This window comes from Bradysia coprophila, unplaced genomic scaffold, assembly GCF_014529535.1.
Source record: "Bradysia coprophila strain Holo2 unplaced genomic scaffold, BU_Bcop_v1 contig_94, whole genome shotgun sequence".
NCBI classification, from domain to species: domain Eukaryota; kingdom Metazoa; phylum Arthropoda; class Insecta; order Diptera; family Sciaridae; genus Bradysia; species Bradysia coprophila.
Window position 1 is genome coordinate 132815 of NW_023504022.1, and position 13836 is coordinate 146650.

General features: G+C 34.4%; 1 protein-coding gene across 1 annotated transcript; it reads left to right on the forward strand.

The window, feature by feature from the left end:
• The first annotated feature begins 11483 nt into the window (after nt 1–11483).
• Nucleotides 11484–13605, forward strand: LOC119085473. The gene is made up of 2 exons (XM_037195890.1): nt 11484–11540; nt 13239–13605. Exons 1-2 carry the CDS (start codon nt 11498–11500, stop codon nt 13535–13537), a joined length of 342 nt encoding a protein of 113 aa, XP_037051785.1. The 5' UTR covers nt 11484–11497; the 3' UTR covers nt 13538–13605.
• The last annotated feature ends 231 nt before the right edge of the window (nt 13606–13836 follow it).

Here is a 13836-nt window from a genome sequence, read left to right on the forward strand (position 1 = left end):
TTTGCAGTTGTGTTTGATACACTGTCAAATTTCAGTACCCTATTTAGAGTACCTCTCATGCTTGAAGTGCGTTGGTCTTAATTATTTAAATTCTTTCAACAATTCTTTTTTTATATTACGCATATACGGAAAGAAAGTAACAGAATATGTAGGCGTCGCCGATATTAAAAATCGAGCATTCGGCTTTATGCCTGTAAAGCTATATGTTCTGGTACATCGAGCGTAAATGCCCAAATCAATCATCCAAAATCAATCTACGATTATCGTTCTTATTGTTGCCTTATTCTAAAAAGCAACCAATGGGTTGAATATCTGAAATTTGTCCATTTTGCTTGTAGCGACCAAAATGTTAATTCACACTGAAAAGTTGTTCCGTTAGCTAACATTTCTGTCATCTTTGAGTAATCTCAGGCCGAAAGCACATTTTGCATTGATGGGATCGAAAATTATGCTGCATTGTTTAGTCAGGGGTGAATATCAAATTACAATGGAAAATTGTCGATCCCATCTACCTAAAGTTGCTCTTATGTTTTCGACCTTAGAATTTGCACTCTACACGTATGCATTGTACACATATTTTTTATACCCAACGTAAATTGACTTGCCTTTTAACGGAAAAATTCGCTTTATTCAAATTCAAGAGCTTACAAGCTTATTCAATATTTTGTAAGGTTGAAGTCAATAAACTTCCACAAAGCTCGAACATACACTTTCGACTTTTGCGATCGCATAGCCACATCTCTTTGCTCATCGGTAGCAATGGCTTCCACTGGATGTGTGGAGCTAGATAGCTGGCCATTGGTCTGAAAGTATTGGGTCTGTGGTTTTTCTTGATCAGTCTCTTTCGGAAATATAAATGCTGGCTGAAACCGTTATGTTGGTGACAGCTTATACCAGCCAAAAGTAACCCCCCGTTTTCGCCATTGTGGAGCGGCTGTAACTGTGAAAGAAAAAAGATTTTTATGATAAGTCACAAGGAATAAAAGGAAAAAAAAGTTTGTTCAGAAGAAGAAACTAATACGAAAATTATAGGAAAACTCACCACCGTTGTAATCGATTATGGGTCCGTTCGATGGTGTACGATAAATCGATAGTGGGTCTGATCCAGATCCCGGAACATAATTGTATCCTGAGAAGTTACCATAAAAGATTGTTAATAAATTGTTTGCAATGCTAGATCTGAGGTTTCAGCAGTTAGCAGTATAAGTTATAAAAAACTCACCTATGTAATCAGCACCACTGCGACTGTTTGTGCGAGCTGCCACTATGGAACGATAATCTTTATTTCCGGGCGCCATATCTTCTGCACTACTACGCTATTTATGCGAAAACACACAAAGAAATATTTTTCACTGAGAAATGAAAAACTCTTTAGACGGATTTTCTCAAACGCATACTAGATTTTTATTTTCAAAAATGCTTTAGCGTTGCGCCCCTCTAGAGCCCTACCTCATTCTCACTATATACTTCGTTAATGGACTTTTAATTTGGGAAAAAAAAAAACAATTTACAAAGTCAAAACCAATAGGATAATACTTCCCAGGAATGGTAGACTCCTTGACTGAGTTTATGGAAGCTTTAGACGGAACTTGTTACAAAAAACACGCCGATCACTAATAATATGCACATAATTTCGCAGCAGTGCATTAGACGAAGTGAAAGTTCATCGAACGGTAACTTGTTACAGACGTTTGTTATTATTCATTTGTTATCGACAGGGACGACAAATATAAACAATAATATCAATTTTATACATAGTAAAACACATGTTAAAACAATTGAAGTAAAAGATTTTACAATAATCTTTTAAACTACTTTAAACATAAACCCGATAATAATATGCTTGTTGTTTAATTTGTACGTAACCAGTACTGTTTTCAACACACAAGTAAGGAAATAAAGGACTTGTCGTCGATTCGAACGACGATGTATTTCATCGAAAAAAGTTATGTGTCTTAGTCTGAAACTTTGAATTCTTGGTACTATTTCTATGAACAAAAACAGCATCATAGATATTTCCAAAGCGGTTTGCTTAAAATACACCAATTAGTTTGCGAGTCCTATCCGAATTATTCTAGCATCTAACGTAGCTTATCTTAATTACAGTCCTAAGCGGAAAGTTGTTATTACATGTGCAATGTACATACATGTAATGAACCCTTTCCGTGGCATATACGACAAAAAATATTTCAAGAACAATCCAGGTAAATGTGTAAAATATTCAATTCAGCCGGCTCAATATTGTAACTGTTTGAGTGTATTTTATAATTATTAGCCACGAACTATATACAGTCTATATTGTAGAAGTATTGCTTGCGAAACAAGTTAAAGTTAAGATAAATGTTGAAAGCAGAACAATTGTATATATATATATAGTGGGTGGCTGTTCCGAATCATAAAACTTTCAATTACTTACTTTTCGCTAAGACATTCTCCTCCTGGTTAGTTAAATCGATTTCTCGCTGAAAGATAAGATGATCGCTAATTTTTGGACAAATATAGAAAAGTAATGTCATCATCTTTCTTTATTCGACACAATGACCGACAATGACAATGAGGCATTACGTCTTTATCGTAAATAATCGATTTACTCAGACATAAGGCTAAGTTAACTATTATTTCACGGGACCAAACTTTACCTCAAATTCTCGAATAAAATACCTCGCTTTACCTTTTGACAAATAATGGAACTTCTTCATTATTTCTCAAAAATATCACGGAAGTTTTATATTTCGTCGATCAAAATTACAACGACTTCCTCAAATTGAAATTGCAATCAGAAACGAATGAGAATCCGATTAATTCGTCAATGAAAATGTACAGACAATGCTCATTGAATAAATGCTAACCGTAGGCTAAAAGAATAAATAAATTGAATAGATGAGACCACGAATAACTCATTGTCTATGTTTTGATGTAATAAAAGTAAAGCTTAACCTCCCCGGTTGGGAAATTGTACAATGTTCCGCGCCATACGCTTTGAAAGTAATCGTGAGTTAACATATCAAAAGAAAAATTCTAACAACGTAATCTATGAGTAATTTTGTAATATATAAAAGTCCCAGCAATCTGAAACCAAATTCTTAGACATCAAAGTCTTTGATTGAAAAAAAAAAATTAAAAAAGGAAAATGGATTCTGACAATCCACCGTTTACATATGGGCGCTATTACTATGGGGAGGAGGCGGTTTCAGGCAACGATGGGAATAATATTCGTAAGTAATGAATCGGAATTAGAAATCTTGTTTTGATTATTGACAATATCTATCATTTGTACTTTTCAGAATACTATCGTAGAGAAACATATGGTCGAGGCCATCATCCACCAACCACTTCATCAACCGAATCACGTCAAATTCTTGGACCTCAAGGAGCCATTACCAATAATGGTTAGTTTTGCAATAAGAAACATTTAAATCGAACAACGTCAACTTCACAATACTCTGACATGAATACGAGGAGCCTCTAATGGACAAATATTTATTTTTTAGGTTACCCCGATATTCCGAGATCTGATTCTGGAACGTACACACGGAACGTATTCTCACATGGAGGTCCAATGATGAGTGAACCACCGTCTATGCATTCGCTTCCACAGCGTTATCATGAAGGCAATGGTCCTGGCCTTCCAGCATTTAGCTCTGAATCCTACGCGCAAAACGTCTACGGTCGTAGAAGTCCGATGACAATGCATTCGTTCCAATCCCGTCCTCATGAAGTTGCTGGTTACAATGGTGAGTCTTTTACTTCCGTCTATGACAATTTAGTGACCAGTCTATGCCTTGTTGATAGCACAGGACTAAGCAGATTCTCTTGGTCATTGTGTCAAAACGAAAAGACTTTTCATTTGTGTACCTCGTTGCGTACATCCTCTTATTTAATATAACTCACAAAAAATCTATCGTCTTTATTGTAGGCTACAATAGCGCTGGGTCATACGCACACACTGTATACAGAAATGGAAGTCCGATGATGAATGCATCCACGAATTCGTATTACTTTGATCGTCACGGAGGTAATTCTGCTTCTTATAAAAGTTAGATTTTTGTAACTAACGTCTGAATTGAAAACGAGATAAACCTGCTCGGGTTGTAGTGGCTAGAATTTTTTTTTTCTCACTAAAGATTTGACACTAACTTTCATTCCGACCGATATTCTGACTACTGAAAAGCTCTACAACTCTTCAAAAATACAATTTGCCTGCATTTACATCAAACTTTAAAAAAAATTATCCCGTCCCAACGCACTATTTCATCACGGCTGTCTTGCCTGCAATTCTGCATGCATGAAGAATTGAAGGCACAATTTTAATTTTTTTTGTCCGGTCCCGGGATCGAACTCGGACCACTGCGACACAATTTCTGCGTAGTGATGTGATGCATTAGCCAGTTCGGCCGTTGGGGAATTGATGTTCATCGATTTATTTCAGCAACGCTATACAAGTAATGCAGAGAATATTCAATTCATACGGTATCGTTCAAGTAATGTCCCAAATATGATATTATGAAGACATTGTCAATTTATTATAAATTGAATGCTCAGATATGCAGCAAACATTCACTAAAAACATCATGATGAAAGTATTCACTGATTAGTGTTTATATACTGACTGACAGTACTGAAAACAACGTTTTCTTGTTTTTCGTGATTGAATAGAATTAAATTAAGGGCGTCCATATGAGTGAGTCAGTTGATTCAACCAAGATATTGGTTCGACATTATTTGTCATAAATGCAATTCGATTTTGGTCAAAACGGAAAAAGTAACTTCTTTGATCTTAATATAAAAATGTTAATGATCAGCAAATCATTCAATTTTCATCCGTTTAGTATAACTGCATAACTTCTTTTTCTATCCGTATTAGCTTCTGTTGAAAGCTAAGCATGTATTAAGAAGATCAAGATGTGTGACTCCAACGCATATAAATACTTATTTGTTTTCATTTACAAATTATTTATAATCCCTACCGAATCGCGAATAAATAAAAGACGACAATAAACCCGAAATCTGTTGTTGATAATTCGGCCACATACGTGACATCAATCGCTGGTGACGTCACCGTAGCTAAATGGTATTGACGTACAGTTATACATGACTGATTGCAAACAACGGTTCAGAAATTGGAGATAAATATTTTGTTCATGCCAGTGATTTCATACGTAGAGCGCTCAACTCATAAGCGAAAGGTCTGGGGTTCGAATCTCGTTCGGGGGCCGCATACGATAAAAGGTGTATTTCCTTTTTTTATTTATCGTACGCAACCTGCACATTAGTAAAAATAAAAAAACGGTTGGAGTAACTAATTTCTAAACATTCTAATTTCCTCATATCTCCAGCAATTTAGACATTTGAGATAAAAAAGAACGAACATTTTTAGTGAAAGCTTTCAAAACTTTCTTAATGAGAAGACTGAGTCTACGAAGAATGTTAAAAAACCCCGTATGTTATATGTTTCCTAGGCTACAATGATATTCCTGGCGCACACCATGGAAGTCCTATGATCAATGCCCCATCGCCCATGCATTCGTTTCAGCCCTATCCGAATGGAGGCAATGCTGCTTCTTACTATGGTGAGTTTTGTAATTTTTGTTGGGGAATAATGATTATAGTGTCAGTCAATACACGTTGAGATGCTGGTTTGTGAATATAAATTTTCTTCGTGAAGTTTTCTTCGCCTAATATGTTCGTAAGCAGATTCTCCCGACGTTTTCGCAATATAAATTCGTGTCATTGAAAATTACCTAAAAATGTCATTGACATAATGTGCAGGCAATATAACCAACTTCAATTTTTTACGTTGCTCGTAAAAGTAAAATAGCATATGCGGGAAGTAATTGATATCTCGTATCACTATGAGTGAAAGTACCTTGGGTTGAAGCCCTCAGATACTCTAACTCTTGGATGATACCAGATATCAAATTTTCTCCATATGATAATCTACTAAAAATGTAACGTAGTTACTGCTTTATGCTCAAAACAAACGAGGCATTGAAAATGTGTTTTGGTCCTATTTTTCATGACGAAATTTTCGAAACTGTCAAATGAAGTTTGAACTTTTTCTATTCAAAATCGCGATTGCTGCATATGTCAATGAAAACTAGGACCAAAACACGTTTTCAATGCCTCGTTTGTTTTGAGCATTACAGCTGTTTTATTTGCAACTTTAAAGAATTCGCTGCGTTTTCCGAAAGAAAATGCAAGTTCTATATATGACATTAAGCCCTTAGGTCTGACAAATTTATTTTATGCTGACCTAGTTCAGTCTTAGTTAGTGATAACTTATATTATCCTTTATTTATTCCTAGATTACAATGGCGTTCCGGCACATGATCAAAACAGATACAATTCCCACTTTTGTGCCCCCTCATTTCACCCATTAAGTAATGTACATACACAAGACGACAGTATTCGCAGCTACGAAAATATTGACCAATCATTGAACAACGAGCGTTTGAAATTGGTCACTAGAATAAAAAAGTGCTTCAAAGAAACCGCAAAAGATACTTTTGAAAAGGTAAACCAGCATTGCAACCATTTCCAAAAAATTGTCTTTATCTGCTAGTGCTAGGGGAGTATATTTTGTTCTCGCTCGCGAAGATAAAATATAGTACCTACCTGGTTCCAAATTGCTATTTTGGATTATAGCCCTTGCCCTCTGCTTAGGCTATAAACCCCACTGGCCAAAATAAAAATTTGGAACCAGGTAATTAACGTACTATTATTATGCTCTGAGTAAGATTCCGAATGGTTGAAATATGCCACGTTATCGTTTCAACTGGCGAAACCCTTACTTGTGTATTGAAATTAAACTTGTTCGAATGTTGCAAGATAGAATCAATTAAACAGCATTGGCAACGTTAGAGATATGATAACGGATTTGTCAGTCTCGTGACAAACGGCGATGTCACCTATTTTCCTGTATATGTATACGATCTTTCTTTCAAAATCTGTCCGTTAATTGATTTTTGGAATTGAAAAGAATAAATTTGAATTTTATTACAGAGCTCATCACTGTTTGATGGACAAGACTGGCTTAAGGTCTCTAACACTTTCTCGGATGGAATGAAAATTTACGTGGCGGAGATGATATGTCCAATTTGTTGTAGTGCGAATATTATTATATTATATTATACCGAGGGGCGAAATAAATAAAATAACCAAGGAACAAGAACTTATCGCAATTCACTGGGCTATAAAACATTTTCGGCCCTATGTTTATGACACGTTTTTTACGGTCAAGTCAGATCACAAGTCGTTGATTTACTTGTTTAGTTTAAAAGATCCGTCGTCACGGTTGACGCGAATTCGGCTTGATTTAGAAGAATGTAATTTTGTGATAGAACATATTAAAGGAAAGGAAAATGTCGTAGCCGATGCCCTCTCTCGAATCCACATTGACGAATTAAAATCGATAAAAATATTGACGCGGAAAATTTTAGCCGTTACAACTCGGTCTATGTCTAATAGAATTAAGGAAAATAAAGAAAAAGAAACTAACGACGATAAAATGCATGAAAAAACCAAAATTGCTGAACCAAAGACTTTTGACATATTGAAAGGATCAGGAGATGGAAGGTTGCCGCTAATGATTACTGAATTTGAAAAAGATAGGGCTACAATAAAAGTGCACTTTGACAAAGATAATGAAAATAAACAGGTAAATAAAAGAAAAAGGGCTCAATCCAAAATAGAGATAGACGTATCTCTGACGGGAAATGAGAAATTTTTTCTCGAAACTATTTTTTCAAAACTCGAAAGGAAAGCCATTGAATTGAATATAAATAAAATGATGATAAAAGACAAGGATATCCTATTTAACCTGTATACAGCCCAAGAGTTTAAAAACGTTGCAAATAAAATTCTTAAAAAACTCTTTATTTTAATAATTCCATCTCCAAAAGAAATAAAAGATAAAGCGGAACAAATGTCGTTGGTTGAGAAATTTCATGATGATTTGACTATGGGAGGACACCCAGGTCAAAAACGTTTATTAGCTAAGTTGAGACAATATTATTTATGGAAGGGAATGTCACGCGATGTAGCTCGATATGTAAAACAGTGTGAAAAATGTTTATTGAACAAAATCAAAGTCGGAAATAAAGAGCCTGTAGTACTTACAGAAACTCCATTGAAGCCATTTGATAAGCTGGTTATAGACACAATTGGTCCATTAAATCTCTCCGAATCCGGAAACCGTTACGCTCTCACTATTATTTGTGACCTTACGAAGTATGTAATAGCAGTACCAATACCAAACAAGGAAGCCGTTACTCTCGCTAGAGCATTTGTGAACAATTGTATTCTGATTTTTGGTATTCCTCTGGAAATTTTGAGTGATTTGGGAAAAGAGTACAAAAATGAGATTTTCAAGCATGTGACCGAATTGTTGAAATTGAAACAATCATTTTCCACACCACACAGACATCAGACAGTCGGATCTATTGAAAGGAATCATCGTTCCTTTAATGAGTATTTGCGAACTTGTTTGCCAAATGGAGGTCAAGATTGGGATGATCTTCTTCGATATTTTCTATTCGCATACAATACGACTCCTAATACATCTTTTGAGTTTAAATACTCACCATATGAACTCGTTTTCGGCAAAATACCTCCTACAATAGATTGTGTCAGAAGTGACACCATTGACCCCTTATACAACCATGATGATTACGTGAAAGAAATCAAGTTCAAACTTCAATTGGCTCATTCCCATGCACGGGAATTGTTGAAAAAAGCAAAACTTAGGTATAAAGCAATCTATGATAGAAAATCAGTACCGATAAAATTGAATATCGGCGATCTAGTTGTTGTCACTAATGACGCCAGAAAACAAAAGCACGAAAATACTTATCTCGGTCCATTCGTGGTGGTAGAAATTAAAGAAACCAACGTAGTTCTTAAGGATAGAATTACTAATAAAATGAAAGAAATCCATAAAAATAGAATAAGAAAAGTTCCATATGAATATCAAATTTTAAAATAATTTTATGATTTATTAATTAATACTTCAAGAAAATAAAATACCATGCTCAAATACAATTTGAATATAATTTCTACATTTTTACTTATTTAGTTTAAGAAAATATGAAAAATAAATAAATCTCTAAAAAAAAAAAAAAAAAAAAAAAAAAAAAAAAAAAAAAAAAAAAATAAGAAGTAAGGTGTGAATCATGCATAAATGTTTAGTTTAAGAAAATATAAAACCTAAAAATAATTCCGGAAAATAATTGAGAGACATAAAAATTTAAGAGTTTGAAATACGAAATAATACGTGACAAAATTCTGTTATATTTTGTCACTTTCTGAAGGAAGGAAGTGTAGTGCGAATATTATGATGCACTGCAATTACGAGCCCAACATGCATAATGAAATGTAAATGCATGCTTGGCGACAAAATACATTATTAAATAAATTCATTATTGTATCAACCGTCAATCAAAGTGGTTTAACATTAAAAACGCATATCATTGTCATGGTAAAGTTTCTCCACAGAACAAGGAGAAGGAAGCAGGAAGACTCCCGAAGTGGGACCTGTATTCTGTAAAACGCCACGTGATAACTGTACATTGTAAAAAAGGTAATTATATTTAACCGAGTCAAAAGTGTGTCACGAGTGTGCAAATAATATTTTCTTCCCGGTATCAAAATCCAATTTCCCTATTTTTCCCGGTATCTACTAAAATTCGACTAAATTACCCTGTAATAATATTGGGATTTCCCGGTATCCGGGTTTTCGGCGAAAAATTTCCGGGTATCCTGGATACCAAGATACAAATTATTTTCACACGCGGTGTGTCATCGCTACTACAATGCTTTTTGTCGTTGTTGGAGAAAGAAATTTATTTAAGTCAACAAAATAATTTTAATATAGAATTTCCAGATGAAAATACTGCACCATCTAAACTGCCGACTAAAGAGAATTTGCATCTGACAGAACAGGAAGAAGAGAAAATTGAAATGTCTGAATCGTCTGATGGAAAATCAGCCGAAAAAAACAATTCGCCATCTGTATCCGTAAATATTCAAATTCCACCCGAGAAGAGCTTATCCGAAGGTAATTAATTGTTATAATTCGAAAATGTTGAGCATAATCTACTGAACACGAAACTCATATCTTTGTCCGGTGAGCGCTTTTCAAAGTCAATCGTTAAAAGTACTTTTTCGCAAAAAGTGACGAAAAGTAGAACCTTCCGTTGCTTTTATTGCGAAAAACGTTGTACACTACTCGGTGATAAATGATTTTTTAGGCACACGTTGTGTATTGTCACACTCGACCTTCGATCTCGAGTGACAATCTACACATCTAGTGCCTAAACAAGCATTTATCCCTCAGTTGTATAAATAACTATTTCATCCAATAGCGGCCTCGCTAGGATAAAGAGATTTCGTAGCTAATCTTCTTCTCTCTTTCGTGAAGAGTTATACTCGTAAGACCTCTAAGATACACGTTCTATTAATTTTTGGATGATTTTGAGAATGATTTTAAACAAATTCTATTTAGATTCATCTTCGGATTTTCCATCATCTGTAATAGGAGATGAGTCGGATTCAGCTGATTCTGAAGCAGGTAAGCTTATCGGACTGCAGTTATATAAGTTATAAAACGAAAACCGATTTTTGATTTACAGACGCCAAAAATGTTACTAAAAAAACCAGCGAAAAAGGTAAAAAATATAAAATAATCAAGCTTCACTGAGAGAGTCTTGTCACACTAGCACTAGTCTTGTCACAATATATCAGGCTTGACTCAACCTTTGAAGATAGAAGAAGCGTATTTATAATGAACTTTAACGTCTCGCTACTACTTGTTTTCATGTAGTCTAAAGTTCTAGAAAAACACCCGCCTGAAGTAGTTGCAAAAGAAGTTGCTAGATTTTTAAAAGGAAAATATTTTTTGCATCAACTTTTGCAATTTTTTTTAAAAGACTGTGAGCCAGCTCAAGTATTTAGAAAAGTAGCTATAAAAGGAAATAATTTTTTGTTACAACTACTTTTAAAGGCTGATCCAGATAGGTATGGGGTACTTTGGCGCACATTGCATTAAAACGCAATTTTAAACTTTAATATTTTTGCCACATTTTCATTTGATAATTTTCGAATTGACTTTCTATAAATTCTAAATTTTATTTAAAGCCGCTAAGAAACGCATACTGGAAAAACCCATTAACCAGCGTAAATCCAAAAGCACTTCAGAGTCGGAGAGTGATATTGGAGGTAATAATCGTTGACATCAATAATCAACATAAATTACAAATTTAATCTAATTACCAATTGATACAAAATAGGAAAGATTGCTATTAAGAAAAAGAAAACATTTGGCAAACGCCGCAGAACAGAAAAGACGGTTCACTCTCCAGGGAATGGTTGTTCAGGTACTAAAATTGTACACCAGTTAACAACAATTCTATTAACTAATTCCGATCAAAATTTAATAGACAACAAAAAAGGTGAAAAAACCGCTAAAAAACATAAAATGAAACCTGACCAACTCCAACAAATGAATGAACCAAGTTCGTCAGAGTCGGAAAGTAATTCGACAGGTATTACGCCACATTTTGATTAATATGTGAATAGATCACCATCTCAAGTAACCGACTGACTGTTTCTTAAAAGTCTTTCGCAAATCCTTTAGTCGCGTGCATCTGTATTTATGTATTTTGTTCCTTATTTTTCACCGCAGTCTTTCGGTTTATTATAATATAAATTCGAGTATTCGACCAGAATCAGCCTTAGGCGACGGGGACATCTACAAATCATGTCAGAGGACAAGAACTGACAGGCAAAACGTACTCAAAAGAGAAATCATCTTCTTTACATTTTTTCTTTTTATGAAGCGCCAATGTTTTTGTTTCATCATCTAAGAAATCTTCATTTTTTTTTTAATGAATTACATCTAAGATTTTTCGAAAAAACTGACGTCCACCGGGAGAAGTGGGTTCAGCAAAATCAGACACAACTGACAGGCGGGGAGGTGAACGAAAAATAGTCAAAATCAACTCACGGGGTTTGGGTAGGCATGTTCGATAATTCATTCGATTGATAAAATATCGATTATTTCCCTGGAATCCATTATCGATATTTTCAGAAAACCAATATCAATCGAATGTTTTATCGATAATCGATAAATATCGACTGAAAATCGATAAATATCGACTTATAATCGGTACATAACGACTGATAATCGGCAAATATAGACTGATAATTCGATTTTCAGTGGATATTTGTTGATTATCAGTCGATATTTATCCATAAAACATTCGATTGATATAGTATCGATTATTTGGAAGTTTTATCATCGATTGATGATATTTTTCAGTGAACATGCCTAGGTTTGGGGATATTGCGTATGACATATTTTAGTAGCTCAAGAAATCCTATTTTTAATATTAATTTGAAAGACACATCCAGTTACTCACATATGATTTTTTAAAATCTGGAATCTTCTATCTTGAGACAGGATGACATCCTGAAAGTAAAATTCAATTACGCAACTCCGATGTTAAATAAAAAATTCTTGATACAGTCGAAAAAAGTGCATTGTGACATGTTTCTGATTTAGGAGTGAAGTTATTGTATTCGCAATAGCTTGTTTATTTTTTTTTATCCTTCGCCTCAAAATGATGAAATATCAAAATTCGGAATCTAGTACTTCTTTTTGTAAAACAAAAGAATAAACAGAATGTGTTTTTTATCTCTTTATTTTTAACAGCGAAAAAAAGGCTGCAATGCAGTAAAAAACGATCTTTTCAAAAAATTAGGAATGTGTGGGTCACTAATATAGATAATCTTCAATGCCGTTTGAAATGCCCCATTCTACATTAAGAAGTGCCATCCACGTTAAAAAATAATGTCATTTGAACGAAAGATTTTGAGCTGCCCCCTATTGTTCGTTCTTTTCTTTACACAGGATTTTAAATTTAGTACTCAAATCACAGCTCATTTTTGACATAAAATTTTTGGTTAAATAAGACAACAAAAATAATCTGAGGCTACGTTTGAAAGTACCGTAACTTGAAGATGATCTATAGCCTAAACCATGTCCTAAAACAGAAAACACGTCGGTGTTCACTTTTCTGCCTTAATTTGCATAAGAAACGTAGCAATGTTTTTAAACAAAAGAATGCTTTTGCTTAAAAACATCGCTAAGTTTCTTTTGCAAATTACGGCAGTTTTCTACGACATACACATATCGTACATTCATTTGCTATTTGTACACATAATTTGTTGTATTGTTACAGGAATTTCACAGTGGCAAAAACCAGGAGTGACTTTCGGATGGGTTAAGATGACAGTAAAGTCACGTTTCCAGCCTGCATTCATTTTCCCGAAGCCTGAAGGCGAAGAAAAGCCTAGAGCCCAGTATATTCAGTTGAATGGAGATCTATCGGATTTGACACATTCGGTAGAGCAAGTAGCCACGCCAGCAGAAGTTGAATCGGTTAAAAAATCGAGAAAGTCGCAGAACTATTTGATCGCCATCAAGAAATTTAATGGAAAAAATAACTGCAATTATACACCAAATGGTCCTCAATTGTAGTACCGAAAGCATCTAACTATACTTTGTCTAAATTGTCTTTCAGCTGTCACTTTTCTGAAAATTATTAGTTAAATTTATAATTGATTGTTGTATGAGTCCAGGAATGACGGACATTTAAGATTGTATGATCAGTTGGATGTACTTGATTTCAATAAAACAATAATTTCTTTCTAAGAAATCCACACTAAATACGTCTCTTGCGGCTTTGAATCGCCTACAAACTCATTAACCGGTATGTTTTGATACGAAGCATAGTGTTTATTGTAATTTGAGGGGTTCGCGAAGTAGTGAAACATGTT

Bases quoted from the DNA above. Each gene is read 5' to 3' on its own strand.
- LOC119085473 (XM_037195890.1), top strand. From the start codon at position 11,498: ATGAATGAACCAAGTTCGTCAGAGTCGGAAAGTAATTCGACAG. The intron at 11,541-13,238 runs GTATTACGCCAC...GTATTGTTACAG, and splicing joins GTCGGAAAGTAATTCGACAG to GAATTTCACAGTGGCAAAAA.